The following is a 20,088-nucleotide window of genomic DNA, read 5'->3' as shown; positions in this document are numbered from 1 at the left end:
ACCTGATTGGTCCATTCCACAGTCCCACAAATACACATAAAAAGGAGGTTGCAGGGCTCTGAGGAGCCACAGCCAGAACCAGCTTGTGGTGGAGCAGTAGGGTGAGAGACCACCACTGCTTCTGCCATGGCTCCCACCTCAGTTTCCATATCAAGAGAATTGAAGGAATATACCTTTAATAACAAGCAGTAACACAAACAGGCAAGGACATCTAAAGAATGTACTTGTTTTTCCAATGGGATAACAAAATGCATTCTTTTGCTAATCTAGGGGAAAAATAACTGTTGACAGAAGATATTAAAATATTTTAAAATGAAGTCTATCACTATTATCAATTGTAAAAATTTAGACCTAACATTTGAGTAAAACAAAGATGAAAGATGATAGAAAAGATATTGACAACAAAGTGTAGGAGTCATGTGAAAACTCTTGGAGATAATAATTGTAAAATAGGAAAATTACTATATATAATATAGACTTACATAAAAAATGTATGCACATATGTAATTTAATGGTACTGGACTATGTCTAAAAGAAGAAAGAAGCCAGAGGAGAGTTTACTCTTGAAAAATTACAATTGGAATAGATAATAATTGTTTTATGTCTTTCTAACCTAAGGGTGCTCTCCCGCAGCTGTGGCAGAATTAATAGTTGTGGAAACTGTAGCTCTATTGACTCAATCTGGTACAGAATTGAGTTCAGAGATAAGAATTACTGGAAATTTAAGGGGGAAACTATGAAAGCGAGAGAGGTATGGAATAGGCCAGACCTAAAATATGATTAGTAACTGTACAAACATTTGACTGACCACTGAAATATTCATGGCACATAAAGACCCCATGGCACATAAAAAGAGCATGAGATCCTTGAAAGACATAAACATGTCAAGTAAGTGCTCTGAGTTTTATTTTGTAAGAGATATTTTCCAATTTATACAACTTAGGCAGCGGAAATATGAAGTCTTACTAGTTTTAGGTATCAGAATAGAGAGACTGAGATGGGAACTCCAGATGGAAATTATAGAGGAGGCTTTCAAAAGAAGGAACTTGTAGATAGATTGTTCTCTGAAATCTAAGTGGATTGTCTGCCTAAATACTTAGCTGAAGCCACATTACATCAGGGAATCAGGCTAAAAATTCAACCATTGAAATTCATTTGAATTGAACAGACATAGGTGCTATACTTTGTTGGGCAGATGAAGTTTACAGTTTATGTCTAAGCATCTTAGCTCCCAATATGGGGATAAAAACCCTCCGGAAAGACAGCTGAATATCACCATTGTCTCATTTTATCATTTAATATTCATCCTATTAAAAAATAACCAGAAATTAAGAAAAACAAGAAAGGGTGAACCATTCTCACAAAAATTGGTAGTTCGGGGCAACTGACTCTGGAAAGTCTAAGACATTATATTTATTTATTTATTTATTTATTTATTTTTCTTGTAATATCTTTTTTTTAATTTTTAAACTATATTTGTTTCCCCCCACCCCCTCAGATTGAGTCCCCATAGAATTTCCTTCCCCAAGGCACCCGTGCACCGTGCACCTTCACCTCAGTCCCCTGTGCTCCTCCCTCCCTCCCTCTCACCCCTCTCCCTCCTCCTCCCCTGCAGCATGTCTCTGGTTTATAATTGTCTGGTTTTGCTTTGTTGTGTTTTGTACTGTTATTATTTTTTTACACTGATGTAAGACATCAGTTTAGTAGGTAAAGACTTCACAATAATTTTTTGTATATAGTATAGTATATAGATTCAAGAAAATTATACCCTAATAATTTAAGGAAAAGTTATGTTAATGAGCGAACAGCTAGAGAGCTCAACAGATAGTTAACTATAAAAAATAAAAAGTTAACTATGAATTTATTGAATTGAAAAAATGAGAAATCATACTTCATCAGATTAGAAATTTTTTTCTCTTAGACTCTATTGAGAAAAACAAAACATCAAACTAGGAGAAAATATTTACTACTCATACATATTGAAATATCTATGAATACAGATAAAATATACTCAGAAGCCAATTCAAAAAACTCTTACTCAGATGCATAGAAGAAAAATTAAGAAATAGAGTTTCTGGTTTGACATGTGAGAAGCTTGGAATTGGCCACTCAGTCCTTACAAGAAGTTAAAAGCTAAAAAACTGAAAACTTAGATATAGTAGGTAAGTGACTTTACAGGGCAAACTGCTATCCCCCAAATTGGAAAGTCTGATAGGTGAATACAGAGAATGACAACTTACTGGATAGGGTAGGCAAAGTTAATTGTAATTGATGAATTGCTGGAGACTTAGTGTGTGCACAGCTATGATAGCTAATGTTCCCAGAGAGACCAACTCAGAGGGAGCAACCATACTTTTGTGAGTTTTACCTCCAGGCATTCAACTGATTGCCACATTGAATATTGAAGAAAATTTTTTTCATGCTTCTTGCAGAGGGCAGCGTTCTGTTCTTCTTAATAAAGTCTGTCTTTCCAAAACTAAGTTGAATTGAAAAAAAAGCTGATTAGTAATAACCAAATATCCAAATAAAAGTGACAGTAAGAAAAAAAAGCTAACTAAAGAATATTTAAACTTTGTATACATGGGTCAATGTATGGAATAACTTTTAAAAGCATAATTAATACAGCTGCCTACTGTTCATTAAAGATGTCAATAAAAACACAAGTGATACAAAGACAACAATGGGGAGCTCAAACTTCTGATACTGGTAAAAACATAGTTTAGAAGAAACATGCTACTGAAGACTAGAAAACCTGTTCAAGTCATTGAATCGTATGAAATAAAATTAGTTTGTGCCAGCATTCCAGTGCTATCAGAGGTCTGGAGAGACCAGCCTGGCTTCTTTTTTAAAATTTATTTTATATATATATTTACATCATTCTTCCTTTTTTTTCCTCATTCTTCCTTTTTGTACAATGTATGCTTTCTCCTCTCCAGTGTAGTCCCCATAGGATTCCCACCACCAATTCGCCGCTACACCATCATCATAGTCCTTTGTGCTCTTTACTCCCCTATTTTGATCCTTCTTCCCTCCCCTCCCCTGAAGAATATCTGTGCTTTATAGTTGCCTGTTAATTTTGTTTTTTAATGTATTATAATTACTTTTTTCCCTGATCTCTTATTTGGTTCCCCTCCATTCCTCCTATAAGTGAAACCATCTGATATTTTTCTTTTTCTTTCTGGCTTATTTCACTGAGCATAATTCCTTCCAGCTCCATCCATGTTGCTGCAAATGGCATGAGCCTTTCTTTTTTGATTGCTGAGTAATATTCCATTTTGCATATATACCACTGATCCAGTCTTCTATTTTTGGGCATTTGGGTAGTTTCCATATCTTATTGTAAATAGTGCTGCAATAAACATAGGGGTGAAGTCTGGCTTTTGAGATGGCTTTTTAAAAATAAGAGTAGTTGGGGTTTTCACATTTCAGAGAAATATCAGTCTTTGACAGTTTTACATTATAGAAGCTCTCTATATGAATAGGTTTGGTGTATATGATTTATTATTAAGGCAAAAATATAAGAAAATATGAGAATGGGAGTTACTGAGATGTCTAATAACTATTTCCTCTAATATGTTCCATAGTATGTTAATATGGCACAGATGTTCAAACAGAAGGCAATGAAATAACCCATTTCTTATATAAATTTGGGAATGATATGTGATTACTTTAAATTTCATATAAAGAATGGGATTGCTGAAACTGATTTTCAGAAAAGCTTCATACTTTATAAAGCGGTTCTGTGTTGCAGTTTTATTTGATGACATCTAGTCATCTAGGATTAACACATAACATTTGTTTACAGAATTGTACACACAAATCCTGCTGTGATGCTACAGTATGTGCATTGAAAAATAATGCAGAATGTGGTTCTGGGGAATGCTGCAACAAAGATTGCAAGGTAAGAGGCTATCAGCATTTTGTAACAGCTCATCATTAAATTTCTTGAAATATTTTTTCAAGAAGTTGGAAAACGTCGATACCATATTCAGTTCTTCCAATTATAGTTTCCCTAGCAACTCTGAACCTACTCATACTTTAGTCTTTTCATTAATCTATCATTTCCAGGACTCTCATATATATACTACCTGATATTTCTTTTCCTAACTTCACTTCTGTTTCTGTACCTCACTATAAACCTTTCCCTGGCACATTGAGATTTTCTACTGTAGAAGCTTTCAGTTATAGAAAACATTGTTTTCAACTATAAACATCATCCTGTACATAAGATCGTCAGATTTACTCATATTATAGTTGAAAGTTTGTGTCCTTGAACAGTATCTTTCTATTCCTTCACTTTTCTATCCCCACTATCAATTTGTTTTGATGAGTTTGGGTTTTTAGATATAAGTGAGATATGCACTCTTGTCTGAGTTATTTCACTTAGTGAAATAAATTCATGTTGTTGCATTTGGCAGAATTTTGTTCTTTTTTATTTTGTTCTTTTGTTCTGAATATTATTCCATCATATACACATAGGACATTTTTTTCTTATCAACTCATCCATTAGTAGACACTTAGGGCACTTGGTTGCTGTGAGCAATGCTGCAGTTATGATGGGAATACAGATTGTCTTTTCAAAATACTGATTTTATTTCCTTTACATGTATACTTAGCAATGGGATTGCTGGATGCATGGTAGTTCTATTTTTAATTTTTTTGAAGAATGTGCACTCTGTTTTCCACTCTGTTTCTAGAAATTTATCTGTTTCTTCTTGGGTACTTAACCTGTCAGCATAATAGCCTCTAATTACCATTTTTGTTCATATTACGTATATACTATATGTAATATATATTTTTACATATATGTATACACACACATATATAATTAGCTTTAGGGTTTTCTTTTCAGTTGTTATTTAATTTTATTGAGTCCTGTCTCTTTTTATTTGTTAGTCTAGCTAAAGGTTTGCCCTTTTGTTTATCTTTAAAAAAAAAAACAACTAAAAAACAGCCCTCTGTTTCATTGATTTTTTTTCTGTCCTTCCAATATTTTTGTTTTTAAGAATCTGATTATTTATTTTCCTCTATATTGGGCTCCATGTTCAAAAAAGAGTCTTTTCTCATTATTACAAGATATCAGAAGGTCATGGGGCAAAATAACCCTAGGTTTAAATCAGTGGTAACTTAGTGAACTCTTTCTTAGTATTCTTGTTATCATGGGATACACTTTATTTGATGTTTTAAAAATACTTTTTAAAATTAACATTAGTTACAACACTATATTATTCAGAAATATAGGATCCATTTCTTCAGCTAGTACCACTCCACCCACACATCACCAAGGCATCTGTATCTTGGCTATTGCAAATAGTGCTTCAGTGAACATAGGAGTGCAGGTTTCCTTTTGAATTTGTGGTTTTGTGTTTTTTGGGTAGAACGTAGGAATAGAATTTTCTGGTCATTTGGCAGAGCCATTTTCAGTCTTTTTTTTTTTAAGATTTATTTTATTTATTTGTACAAGCACTGGGGACAGTCAAAAGCGCGGGAGGGTGAGAGGATTCACCAGAGCCAGAGCAGGGAACAGAACAGGCAGACTAACAAAATACATTGCTGAGGGGAGCAGCAGGCCAGACAGTAGAGGTCTGCCATGCCATGTGGGACCCTCGCAGGGGGCTGGGGATCTAACCGGAGCCGTGGAGGCTGCGGGCATCTTTGCAGCCCAGCGCTCAACTGTTGCACCACCGGGGAGGCCCGCCATTTTCAGTCTTTTGAGAAACTTCCCATAACTTTTCATAAGTGCTGGACCAGTCTCAGTCCTACCAATATTGTAAGAAGTTTCCTTTTTCACCACACCCTATTCAGCATTTGTTATTTCTGGTCTTTTTGATAAGGAACATTCTCACTGATGTGAGGTGGCACCTCATTATGGTTTTGATTTTCATTTCCCTGATATTAAGTGGTGATGAAAAATTTTTCAGGTGTGTGTTAGCCATCTATATCTGTTCATTGGAGGAGTGCCTCTTAAATTCCTCTGCCATTTTTTGATTGGGTCGTTTATTTCCTTTTGTTGAATTGTACGAGTTTTTATAGATTGTTGATATGAGTCCCTTGTCAGATGTACAGTTTGCAAATATTTTCTCCCATTCAGTAAGGTATCTTTTTGTTTTAATTAACAGTCTCTTTGTGCAGAAGCTTTTTAGTTTGATGTAGTCCCAATTGTTTATATTCTCTTTTGTTTTCCTTTCTGCTGGGGATGAATCTGCAAAGATATCTCTGGAGTTTATGTCATGGAGTATTTTGCCTGTGTTTTCTTCTGTACATTTTATGGTTTCAGGTCTTATATCCAAGTCTCTTATCCATTTTTGAGTTACTGGAGTCTGAGTCAGTTAATAGAATCTGTGATCGGCTGTGGTGATATACACACTGGTTGCTCTGAATGACCACCCCTCTCTCTTCCTCCTATATGTCTGCCTATTCAGCTGAGCCTATTCTCTCAGTGTTCTGGGTTGGGCAAGAAAAAAGTTGGCTTTTTGTGTTGTATATCACAGTGTTGAGGAACCAGGTTCTCATTATCATTTTCACTTTTTCCTGTTAGAGAAATCACAGGCCAAAATGCTCTCTCTTGTCATTGAACTGTATATGTTGGGGTTCTCAAGAACTTATGTGGGTACAATGAAACTGTTCTTAACCTCTTCTGTGTTTTTCCTATTCTCACATTTTTTTGCTTTATCAGGGAACTGGAAATTTACAGTTGAATTTCTGGGTTTCCATAAAGATAGTCTCATCCATGGTAGTTAGCTACATGATGTTTCTGGTGGGTATGCATTCTGGAATTTCCTGTTTTGCCATCTTGCTAATATCACTGTATTCTGTTTTTCCTTTATTGGTCATATTATACAATGTTAAATATTATTCATTAAGTATAATTTAAAAACTTAACTACCCCATTGAACACAAACATTGTAACTGATTACTTAATTCTCTGTTACACCAAGAGAGAATAACTTTTCTTCTGCATAAGTCATATTTTTTTTAAAGATTTATTTATTTATTTATTTATACAAGCACTGGGTACAGTCAGAAGCACAGGAGGGTGAGAGAATTCACCAGAGCCAGAGAGGGGACCAGAACAGGCAGATTGACAAAATATACTGCTGAGGGGAGCAGTGGGAGCTACAGGAGAGGTCTGTGCACCATGTGGGACTCTCGCTGGAGACCAGGGATTGAACCAGCACTGAAGAGGCTGTGAGCAGCTTCGCAGCCCCGCACTCAACCACTGAGCCACTAAGGGAGGCCCTGTGTATAAGTCATATTTATAAAGTCACAGGATTATGTCAACAACTTTGCTATTGAGACTTGTTGGAGTTGTCATAATCATTAGTACCTGGTCCCAATTATGGGAAATGAAAGTGCCCAAATTGTTTTTTCTGGTACCTACACTACAATCTTTACTAGGTAGTCTAGGCTTGTGTGGTAGTTAGAAGTAATAACTTAATTTATCCATCCCTGTTTCCATTTTGTAAAGGTACATAGCCTTAACCATGAATTAGATGTTACATATATTTATACTGAAAGTCTTAGAAAAAATAAAAATAAATTAATTAAAAACTAAAACAAAAAAATGAAAACAAGAAGGTTTCAAGAGAAAACAACTAGAAACAGAAATAAACAGTTTTAAAGTTTTAAGCTCATTTGAGAATTTGAGAACCAAGGGAAGGAGAATGAATCCTCCTTAATGGAGGAAGCTATAGTATGATGAAACTTGATTCAGAGAATGTTTGAGGAACTAGGTATTTATAATATTGAAAAAAAATTTGGGTGAGGGGTAGACTGCAGGTGCAGGGAAGTGCACTCCTGACTCACCATTTTAGAGCAGGGAGCTTTGAACCCACTGAGACTGTGTGGAACTGGGAAAAGGCTGCCCCCACAGCCAGAGGTGAGCTGAAGGCTCCCACAAGCCAGGCCCCACCTGGCAGTGAGTCAGAGTCCAGAGGGGGATCCAGCAATTTGGAGCCCAGTGGGTGATCCAACCACCACCAGGCAGTCTGTGGGACCTTAAGACCCACCTCTGGAATTAAACAAATACAGACCATTAAAATGTTAATAGTACCACTGCCCTATTTGACTTCTGGCATAACAGTATTTGACTCGATTCGACCACCATTTTCTGATATCCCAGAAAGAGCACACCAAAAAGATGCTGGCCAGTACCAGCGACACAGTGTCCCAGCACATAGGATAAATTAGAAAAAAAGCAGCAGGGAGAAGAAAAACCCCAAGCAAGTCCTCAGGGAAAAGACAAATCACAAAAAGAAAATCATCCACCAGAATGCAACAACAGTGACTTGGAAGAACTTCTGAGCCTTCCAGAAAGAGAATTTAAAATTGCCATGATTAAAAACCTGAAAGAAACCATAAAGGAAAACAATGATAAGGGAAAAATAATCAACCATCAGAAGAATGAAATTGAGTCCCTAAAGAGGGAAGAGAAAGAAATGTAGGAGATCAAAGGATTAATTGAGGAGCTAAAGAACTCTGGGAAAAGCAGTGAAAGCAGAATAGATGAAATGGAAGAATGAATAAGTACTTTCAAAGACACAGAAATAAAAAGAACCAAAACAGAAAAGGCAAGAGAAGTACGAAGGAAAAAGAATGAAGAAAGACTTCAGGATCTATTTTATTCCATGAGGGAAGGAAATATAAGAGTTATAGGAATCCCACGAGGAGAGGAGAGAGACATAGGAACAGAGAAAATATTCAAGGAAATAATTGAAGAGACCTTCCCAAACATGAAGAAGGAGCTGAAAATAGACATAAAAGAAGCAAGAAGAACACCAAACTTCCATGATGAAAGGAAAAGTACAGCAACACACATAATAGTAAAGCTCCCAAGAATCCTAGACAAGGAACTAATAATGAAGCTGACAAGAGGGACAAAACAGATAACATACAAAGGAAAACCAATCAGGCTGACATCAGACTTCTCTGAAGAAACACTATGAGTAAGGAGAGAGTGGATGGACATAGTCAACAAACTCCAAGACAACAAATGCCAACCAAGAATACTCTATCCCACAAAGCTTACCTTCCTCTAGGAAGAAAGAATAAGGACAGTCCCAAACAGAAACTCTGGAATTTCATTATGACTAAACCCCCACTCCAAAAAATACTACAAGGAGTCCTAAAGCCAGAACCAACAGAGGGATGAATAAGAACAAAACAAGACAAAAGAATTAATTAAAAAAAATACCAGAGAAAAGACAAACAAAATGGCAAATACAGACACTAACATATCAGTCTTAACTCTAAATGTGAATGGACTACACTCCTCAATAAAAAGACACAGAGTCGCAGGCTGGATTAAGAAACAAAACCTAACCTTTTGCTGTTTCCAAGAAACACATTTAACTATAAAAGATAAAAATAGATTGAAAGTAAAAGAATGGAAAACAGTCCTACAAGCAAATGGATCAAAAAAGAAGGCAGGAATAGCTATCCTTATTATCAGATAAAACAGATTTCAAACTCAAAAGGGTAAAAAGAGACCCAGATGGTCATTACATTGTGATCAAGGAGACAATACTTCAAGAAGAAATAACACTCATTAACATATACTCACCAAATGAAGGCATACCAAAATATATCAGACAACTATTATCATCTCTGAAAACAGACATCAGAGAAAACACGTATGTAGTAGGAGACTTCAACACACCACTATCAACAATGAATAGATCAATGAGACAAAAAATAATTAAGGACACTAAAGCTCTAATTAAGGATCTAGACCTCATGGGCTTAACAGACATCTATAAAACACTAACCCCCCAAAAATCTGAGTGCATATTTTTCTCAAGCACACACAGATCATTCTCTAGGATCGATCACATACTGGGACACAAGACAAACATCAACAGGTACACCAAGATTGAAATCATACCAACCATCTTCTCTGACCATGAAGGCATCAAACTAGAAATAAACCATAAAAAGAAGGCAAGGAACCCTCCTACCTCATGAAGATAGAAACTCACACTACTGGAAGACCACTGGACTAATGAGGAGACCAAAGAAGAAGTTAAAAATACTTTGAGTTGAATGACAAGGAGGACACCAATTTTCTAAATCTATGGAATGCAGCAAAAGCAGTAATAAGAGGAAAATATATAGCAATAGAGGCTCACATCAAGAAACAAGAAAGAACTCAAAGAAACAACCTAATCTCACATCTCAAGAACTAGAAAAAGAACAACAAAAAAATCCTAAAACCAGCAGAAGAAAGAAACTAATAAAAATCAAAGCAGAAATAAATGAAATCAAAACTAAAAAAACAATCCAAAAGATCAATGAAACCAAGAGCTGGTTCTTCGAAAAAAATCAATAAAATAGACAAACCCCTAGCCAGGCTCACAAAGGAAAAATGGGAGAAAGCACAAATAAATAGGATCACAAATGAAAGAGGAGAAATCACAACAGACACAGCAGAAATCCAAAGAATAATCAGAAACTACTATGAACAGTTATATGCAAACAAGCTGAACAATCTAGAAGAGATGGACAAATTCCTACAACTCTACAATCACCCAAAGCTAGATAAAGAATAACTAGAACACCTGAACAGACCAATTACAAGTAGTGAAATTGAAATGATAATCAAAACCCTCCCCAAAAACAAAAGCCCAGATGGATTTACAAATGAATTCTATAAAACGTTCGTGCCTATCCTTCATAAACTCTTTCAAAATATTGAGAAGGAAGGGATAATACCAAACACATTCTATGAAGCCAACATTATACAATACCAAAACTGAACAAGACAACACATAAAAAGAAAACTACAGGCCAACCTCTCTAATGAACACTGATGCAAAAATCCTCAATAAAATTTTAGCTATCAGAATTCAACAATGTATCCATAAGATAATTCACCATGATCAGGTAGGATTTATTCCAGGGACACAAGGATGGTTCAAATCTGAAAATCAATCAATGTAATCCAATACATCAACAAAAAGAAATATAAAAACCATGCGATCATATCAATAGATGCTGAGAAAGCTTTTGACAAAGTACAACACCCATTTATGACAAAGGCCTTTGAAATTCTCTGGATACAAGGAACAAATCTCAGCATCATAAAGGCCATATATGACAAACCCACAGCTAATATCATTCTCAATGATGAAAAGCTGAAAGCATTTCCATTAAGATCTGGAACAAGACAAGGATGTCCACTCTCACCACTGCTTTTCAATATAATACTGGAAGTCCTAGCCAGAGCAATATAACAAGAGAAAGACATACAAGGAATGCAAATATGGAAGGAAGAAGTCAAACTATCACTATTTGCAGATGATATGATAATATACATAGAGAACCCCAAAACGCCACAGAAAAACTAATTAAACTAATTAGTTTAGTAAAGTAGCAGGATAGAAATCAACACACAAAAATCAGTAGCCTTCCTATACACAAACAATAAAATGAAGAAGAAGAAATCAAGAAAACAATCCGTTTTATTATTGAAACAAAAAAAAAATTCAAATACTTGGGAATAAACCTAACAAATGAGGTATAGGACCTATACAATACTGTGAAAAGAAATAGAAGAAGACACAAAGAAATGGAAAGACATCCCCTGCTCATGGATTGGAAGAATTAACATTATCAAAATGGCCATCTTTTGTTTAAAGATAGGGCCTTTACAGAGGTAATTAATAAATGTAGCAGTTTACAGTGTAAGCAATTTACAGATTCAGTGCTATTTCAATAAAAATTTCAATGACATTCTTCAAAGAAATAGAACAAATATTGATGAAATTCATGTGGAGCCACCACAAACCCTGAATAGCCAAAACTCTCCTGAAAAAAAAAAAAAAGAAAAAGAATTTGGGTGAAAGAAACAAATCTTTAAAGGCTACATACTGTATGATCCCAACTATGTTAATGTCTGCAAAAGGTAAAACTATGGTGAGGGTAAAAAGATCTGTGATTGCCAGGGATTTTAGGGGGGGGCAAATTTGCAGAACATGAAGGATTTTTAGTAAGACAGCGAAAATACTTTGCATGACACAATAATGGTAGATACATGTCATTATTGTTTAAACACACTTTAATGTTATATGTTGGCTTTGAATGATTATGACATGTCAATATAAGTTCATCAATTGTAACAAGCATAATAAATGTATCACTCTAGAGGGAAGTGTTGATAATGAGGGAGGCTTTGTATGGGATTGGGGTATGTGGGGAATCTCAGTACTTGCACCTCATATTTGCTATGGTTTTTAAACTGCTTAAAAATGAAGTCTTAATAAAAAAATGAAATTTGAATAAAAATTAACATTGCCATTTATACAAAAATATTTATAAATGAAGCGCATTCTGAAGAAATATGTATTAGTGATTTCTCATCATGGTTATATGTATTTCTATTTATAAACAATTTTGATGATTTGTTTTTGATTTGTTTACTAGTCTGATGACACAAGTTAAGAGTGTTGTGTTTTGTCTTCTCACCTATAACTTGATGAATTGTGTTTATGAAAATGTGAAGAAATTGTTTACAGAAAACCAATTTTGATTAGGTGAATGTTATACACTGGGATCATAGTACATTTGACAGCTAAAAAATTTTGACTGAGTTTGATTATGATTGATGATAACCATGAGGAACTGAGACTTGGGTTGAGGAAAAGAAACTTTGCTGTGATGATATTTAGATGTTTCTTGGCAAAAGCAGGTTACGGATAGGGAACCCTGGGAACTATCAGCTAAAGGGTAAGTACTGCAGAGGCCATAGGGGATGGGAGAGTTTCCTTTTTATGATTGTTTTCAATGTGGTATGTGAAATAAACTTTCTCTTATGTGTTCTTAAATTATCTTCTTTTAAAATCTATAAGCATCTTTCCTAAATATTTATGATGTATATTTATTGTTTTAAATAATGATGGTGTATGGAGAAACCAGAGACTTTCTGTGTGAGCGTAGCCATCATGGGTTGAAAGTTTTTTCTATTAATTTCTTTGTTCTATTCATAATTATGGTAGTCTGCTTGAGTTTCTCCTTTCTATCAGAAGTATTACCTACTCCTTTATGCACAATAAATTCAATCACTAAAATTTCAGTGCGTTTTTAAAGTAAAGAGATAACTTATTTTTCTCATTGTTCTTTGCAACTTAGGAAAAAATGGAAACTTAATGCCTTAAGGGAACGAAAACTTGACTATCACTGATATATATAATTTTCTCTTCTGTTCCTTTTCCCTCCCAGGTAAAACCAATTGGTGTAATGTGTAGGCAATCATTTGATAAGGAATGTGATTTTGCTGAATATTGTAATGGGAAATCTTCAGTCTGTGTGCCTGACACTTATGTACTCAACGGAATTAGATGTGATTCGGGCGACTCCTTCTGTTATGAGGGACGATGTCGGATATTTAACAAACAATGTAAAAGGTTAATTGGAAGAGGTAATAACAATGATTTTCTTCTTACTTTATAAATTTTCATTATTTCAAGCTGTGTTTATCAATTCTATAACACATAAGTAAATGTAATTTGCATCGAGTGTAGTCTTGCCTAATGTATATTAGTGTTAAAGTAAATCACAATTATCTTCATTCTGAAAAAGAAAAAAACTCAGAATTTATATGGACTTCCTTTCACAAGGAAAAAACCTCAAATGGAAATGCCACTTCTTGTAAGTCTTAAATGAAACAAAGCAGGGTTAATCATTGATAGGATAGATTTCAAGAGTGGGTCTTGTCAAAGGCCTTTGCTGATAAGTGAGGGCTTCAGCTTTTGACATGTATAGCCTAGTTTGATAGCTTCCTATAAATATATAGATTATTAGCTTTATTGAAATATGAAATTTTTTGCACATATGAAGCTCATCTTCCACGAGAGAGTGAAATTTTTCATTCTCAGTCCTCTCTTGGCCTGTCTCAGTCAGATCTTAGGAGAGAACTCTATTGTCTAAATTGATGTAAATGCCAGGAATTTAAGGAGGAGATATGATAGAGGGTTTGGTGATTATTTTAATTTTGTTGTTTTTATATCAGAGTCATAGTTGTCCCATCTAACAATTTAAAATATAATTGGGAAAGAAACAAGCAAATAAGTGGTAAAATAAAGGGGACAGAAAAGTATCACAGATCCATAATTTGATGTTTACCCAAGTAAAACCAAGAATATAAATGTCAATGTTCATCATATAAACTTAGAGCCAACTAGTGGAATGTCTACTAAATGTTATTCATTTTACTTACTGTTTATTTAGAATTTGCAGTGATTTTGACTGATTTCCCTGTGCAAGAACTGAAACTGTATTCATATTACAACCTTCTCTCAAAATAGCACGTATTTCTTCTTGGAGGATAGCATTACATCTACAGTATGTTGATTTGAAGTGATGTTTGTCGGATCCTAGTGATCATTTGTGTTCATGCATCTAAGACATGATGAGTTTGGGCCTATCAATCAACTTTTGTATTTATTTTTGGGAAAATAATTGAGAGGCCACAATTTGTCCTACAGAATACTGTCTAGGGGTTACAGCTCAGGGATAGAATGACTGTATGCTGTTTAGTGTAGAGAGATGAATATAAACACTGATTTCCCCTTCAAGTGATACACTCTCTTATCCGCTGCATCGTCCAGCCAGGAGTGGCAATTTACCATGCCCTGAATGATTAAAAGCTACAGAAAACTCTCAGTCCAAGTACCACTAATGATAACAACCATGGAGAGTACAAGATTCAGATTGCATGAGATTTAATTACTTTAGTTTATCAGAGTTAATCCTAACTAAAATTATATACTTTCTTTTCTTTGCATACTAATACTAACACACTGCTCAGTCATATAACTTCAGCTTGGGCAATCCAAATGCAGGTGTCAAAACTGCAACTTCTTTCTATTTTTACATGGGAGTGTCCTTTTGTCAGACCCTCTGACCCCCAGCCTGGACCTATTTTGTTGTATTTGAATATTTCTAAGCTCTGTTAAACATTTTAGTAATGGGTAGGGCCTGGGATAATTTTATATGGAAGCATTTTATGGGACTCACCATTTTCCTTTTACTGTCTAAGCTATTCAGTCACAGAAGACAAAAATGATACCCCATTTGATGATATTTGCATTGATCCTTTAAGGAGTTTAATTGAGGAATAGCTGTTTGTTATATGAGGGAATATTGGGTTCATTGTCATCAAGTATAGAACAATAGACTCATCTCCTGCAAACAGAAACATAAATTCCTGCCTACTTTATCACAGTCTAGTCCTGGGGATAAAATGTGATGAGAAAGGATTAACAATTTAGAAGAACAATGATATAAAAGTCCACAAAAATAAATGCCTTTCTTCCAATGACTCTAATAGCCACATGAGACAAAACAAAACAAGCCTTCAAATCCAGTCTTTCTGATAAAAGTGGGAAAGTAACAACCAACCAGTTATTGACTTTTACTTGGCCCTACAAGGAGAAAGATTCATTGGCTTGATGCACCATTTTCTTAGGATCACTGCAGGACCATTCCTTGGGAGTTCACAACCTGGTCCTGTGTGACCACCATTGGCATTGTCTGTTTATGATTTTGCACCCTGAGGTTCTTGGATGCACAGTGACTTCAGTGACATTGCAAGAGAATCAAAGTTCTGTCCTAAATGTTTCAAACTTAACTTCCAGTCATTGTCTCTCTTTGATTTTATCTCTTCTTACTTCGGGATTTCCTACTGGCCTCAGTTCAAAGACCAATTGAAGCAAGAATGGGAAAGTTGCTGTGGGGCTTAAATTTCTTCAGCCCCAGGAGAATTAGATGAAGAAACCACTAAAGACATAGTCCTGGGAAGAAAAGAAAATTCTGGGCCTCCCTGGTGGCACAGGTGGTTGAGTGCCTCACTGTGAAGCTGTCTGCAGCCTCTGCAGTGCTGGTTCAATCCCAGTGGGCCAGCAAAAATCCCACATGGCACAGCAGACCTCTCCTGTCTTGCCTTCTGCTCCCCTCAGCAGTGTATTTCAGTCAGTCTGCCTGTTCTGTTCCCCCCTCTGTCTCTGGTGAATCCTCTCACACCCCCCCCCGCGCATCTGGCCTGTACCCCGTTTCTTGTATAAATAAATCTTTTTTAAAAAAAAAGAATAGAAAATTCTGGCCCAGGAGTGGATCATGCTGGTCAGAGGGGCCTTGGGAGACAAGAGAACAGCATGGAATACCTGCCATCCTGACTCTCAGAAGTTGAGCTGAAAAAAGTCACTGGAGAGAATGTTGTTTTGTTCAGAGTAGTAGAACATCTCCCAACACGCATGGTTATAACCCTTGCACCCCTCATTGCTTCTCCTTTCCCTTCTGTGCGTGAGCAGAACAGCTGCTAAGACTTGGGGATGTAGCCGCAGGTTTTACTGACGTGGACACCCAGACTACTCCAGGGAACCGATGACTGATGGGAAGGGCCCATCAATTGGTTTGGTAAAGCAGGGTTATGCAACAAACAATGACTTGTCTCTGCAAAATATATTTTGTTCATCATGTATTTTTCTTGTATTAATTTTGGTTTTTAAAAATAATGCATTAAGATATTATTTGATTATTGAATGTTTGATCATCTAACCCCTTAAGTTTTGTGTCATCCTAGTGCTGACCCTATACAGAATTAAAGGGAATTGACTAGTCTAAATCAGATTTTATCAAAGTGGAATTTTAATTAGACCAAATCAGACAGAAGATAATTACTTTTTGGGTAAATTTAAGAGCAAGTCTCTTCAAAAGAGAATTTCTGGCTATGATGCATTCTGCACAGAAATCTAGACCCGTTTCGTTGTAGCATCCTATATAAGCGTGGATTGTGTGTTTCGGGAGAGAAAGTGAAATTTATAGATCATACTCTCCAACCATAAAAATCTGTGAAATTGCTGAAGAGAATTATCTCATCAATTAATAGTTGTGATAACAAAAGATCTCAGTGATTATTTTCACATGTGATTAACATGATTAACATAACCCATCTTTATAACCAAGTCAAATTGATGTGACAGATATGGTATATATTTGAATTTTCATGCTTTTAAAATTAGACATTGCTAAATATATAAGAGGGCTGAAGTAAATGAACATAGATATCCTTCCTAATTTTAAAATTCAATAATTCTTATTCAGTGATTGTTAGGATACTAGGAAACAGAGATGAGCTCTCTAGAAGGACCAAGAAGAATTAAATCGAATGTTGTTTGGGTTCTTATTCAGTATTGAATTATAGACACTGTTTCTCTCCTGTTTTATTTGGAATAAGAGCAAACTCAGGGAAATAGGGGAACCAAAGGATAAAGAAAATATAGAGGACCACAACTACTTATTTTTCTAATAATGTAGACTCAACTGAATAATGTTGCTGTTTATTTTCTGCATGGTGCAGAACAGTCTATGAGGCTTGACATGAGGATCTCTCTCTCTTTTTAAATCCTTGATCTACCACCAGCAACTTCTTAAAATTAGGTAATTAAAAACTCCCCTAGGGATCATATTATAATTTCCAGAATTAGTCTACTATTCCTATAATGATAATTGGAATTATGTATTGTACTTAATTAAGTTTTTCTTCTTTTAGCTTCTAGAGGTGCTTCATTTGCCTGTTTTGAAGAAATAAATTCAAGAGGTGATAGATATGGAAACTGTGGCAGTCGTCCATGCCGTTTTGAGTGTGTATTTCAAAAATTATAATTGTGTAAAGTAGGATGGTGTTGCTAAGATCCTAGAATATATTAGTATGTACATACAAAAATGTTAGTTTTCTTTGTTTCCTGTCCTGGACCAAATAGTATTACCAACTGCTTATGTATAACTTGTGTTCAATGCCTATAAAATTACAACAGTAACCATAAAAATTGCCTTTATTTTTTGTTCTCATGAGCTAGATATTGTTTTAGGTAGTTTGTATATGTTATAGATTTATTATATAGTATAAATATATTTTTAGAGATAAAGTGTTTATAGCAAGAATTATTTATTCCATTTTACTGATAAAATAATTGGAGACCAGTGATCATTTGCTCAAATATCAGGAACTATTATAAGGTAGATTGTAGGTGTCATATTGCAAAAATAATTAATTTTTCCCTCACCATATTGTCTCACAAAACAAAAAAAAAAATCCACATTATAGGTCATTGTGGTCAAAAAAAATTACTGAGAGCAGATCATGAGCCCTGGATTTAAATTAGTAATATACTTTTTTAAACTTAGCTATATTAGCAATCTGCATTATTTCTGTAAATAAAACAACATTTTTTCTACCTTGTGCTACTAGGAATGTTCTATGTGGAAAATTAGCTTGTGTTTGGCCGCAAAAAGCATTGGTGTTCCGTGCAAATTTATCTGTGATTTATACACACGTACGTGAGGATTTGTGTGTATCTACATTTCGAATCTCAGAAAGTTTGCCGAGACCCACAATTACCACCATTGAGACACCTGAAGAGAGAGATGATACGTTTGTGGAAGATGGCACTGTGTGTGGCCCTGAGATGGTAATTACAACTGAAAAACTACTTTGAAAATTATATTTTTTCTTAGACATATATTGATAATATATAAGCTAATGCATTTTTAGACAGTTTTGTGGAGCTATCATTTACCATAAAAGTCACCCATCATAAGCCTACGATTCATTACTTTTGATTAAATTACAGAGGAGTGCAAACATTCCCACATTCAGTTTCAGAACTTACTAGTGATGGCTTAAATAAATTAAGGCAAGCAAACATTGAGTTTGTTAAATAATTAAGACTGAGGACTTGAGCCCTCAGTCAGTCTGCAGGTAACTGTGGGAAAACCGCCTGAATTCTGAGCCTCACAATGAAAATTTTATACAGTCCACCAGGAAAACATATTTATAAGGATTTTTATAGAAAAAATCCAGGCAATCGTCCAGTTCATGCATTTATTTGATGTTGTCTACGCATTGTGGAAAACAAGGAGGTTGTTAAAATTTACCCTATTTAGAGCCTTGTCTTCTATAAATTGGAAGTTCAAGAAATGTCATCATAAACCTGGATCTGTCTGTCTTTGAAGTTACTGATTTGCCTGGATACAACCTTTTTTTCTGTTGCTGATGATGCATCTTAGCCAACTGTGCCTTGGCTCTTTGGCTTGAACTCCTTAGTTCAGACCAGGGAGAGGGATGCCCATTAAGCTGTTGATTTTAATTTCTGCTAACCAACACAGCTATCTAATAATATTATGGTGCATTTGTTATAATCAGTGAACTAATATTGATACACTGTTATTAATAAAATCTCCATATTAATTTTTGATAATAGTATATGAACACCAGAATACCTTGCTTATTTTTAAACATATGGAATACAAATGTACCCTGACACCTCTCTCCCTCTTGATATCTAAATAATAAAGACTCAACTCTCCATTACAGAGCCCTGGCCATTTTCTTTCTGTATATCTTGTCATTATGATCCAAAGACAAAATATACAAAATACATAACCTTTTCACAAAGTATTGAATATACTGCAATTTTTAAAAACAAATTTTATTTTTATATTCCCCATACAATTGCAATCCCTTTATTTTGACCCCAATCCCTCCTCTCCCTGCCCCCCACCACCCATAGAGTGTCTCTGGTTCATAGTTGTTTGTTGATTTTGATTTTCACTTTCTTATAGTTATTCATTTTCCTGGTCCCTTATTTAAGTATTCTAGATTCCTGCTATGAGTGAGACCATCTGGTATATTTCTTTTTCTTTCTGGCTTATTTTACTGAGCATGATCCCTTCCAGCGCCATCCATGTTGCTGCAAATTGCATGTGTTTATCTTTTTTGAATGCTGAGTAATATTCCATGGTGTATATGTACCACATCTTCTTGATCCAGTCATCTGTATTTGGGCATTTGGGTTGTTTCCAAAGCTTAGCTATTGTAAACAGTGCTGCTATAAAAATAGGGGTGCAGGTGCTCTTTGGAATTGATGTTTCTGTGTCCTTTGGGTAAATACCTAGGAGTGGAATTGCTGGATCATATGGAAGCTCTATGTTTAGTAGGTCCAGAAATCTCCACACAGCTCTCCATAGTGGTTGGACCAATTTGCACTCCCACCAACAGTGCAGGAGAGTTCCTTTTTCTCTACATCCTCGCCA

General features: G+C 35.3%; 1 protein-coding gene across 1 annotated transcript in view; it reads left to right on the top strand.

The window, feature by feature from the left end:
• Positions 1-20,088, top strand: part of LOC311170198 (disintegrin and metalloproteinase domain-containing protein 5-like) — a gene marked incomplete at both ends in the record, with an annotated part of 65,715 nt that overhangs the window by 28,459 nt on the left and 17,168 nt on the right. The window contains 4 exons of the mRNA XM_084232592.1: positions 3,806-3,901; positions 13,207-13,414; positions 17,546-17,636; positions 18,245-18,464. Of these exons, the coding sequence (XP_084088718.1) occupies positions 3,806-3,901; positions 13,207-13,414; positions 17,546-17,636; positions 18,245-18,464 (615 nt within the window). The remainder of the gene's footprint in view (positions 1-3,805; positions 3,902-13,206; positions 13,415-17,545; positions 17,637-18,244; positions 18,465-20,088) is intronic.

Source organism: Talpa europaea (genome assembly GCF_964194135.1).
Source record: "Talpa europaea genome assembly, chromosome: 4".
Classification (NCBI taxonomy): domain Eukaryota; kingdom Metazoa; phylum Chordata; class Mammalia; order Eulipotyphla; family Talpidae; genus Talpa; species Talpa europaea.
The sequence above is the reverse complement of the archived record's forward strand: the minus strand, read 5'-3'. Positions and strand labels throughout refer to the sequence as shown.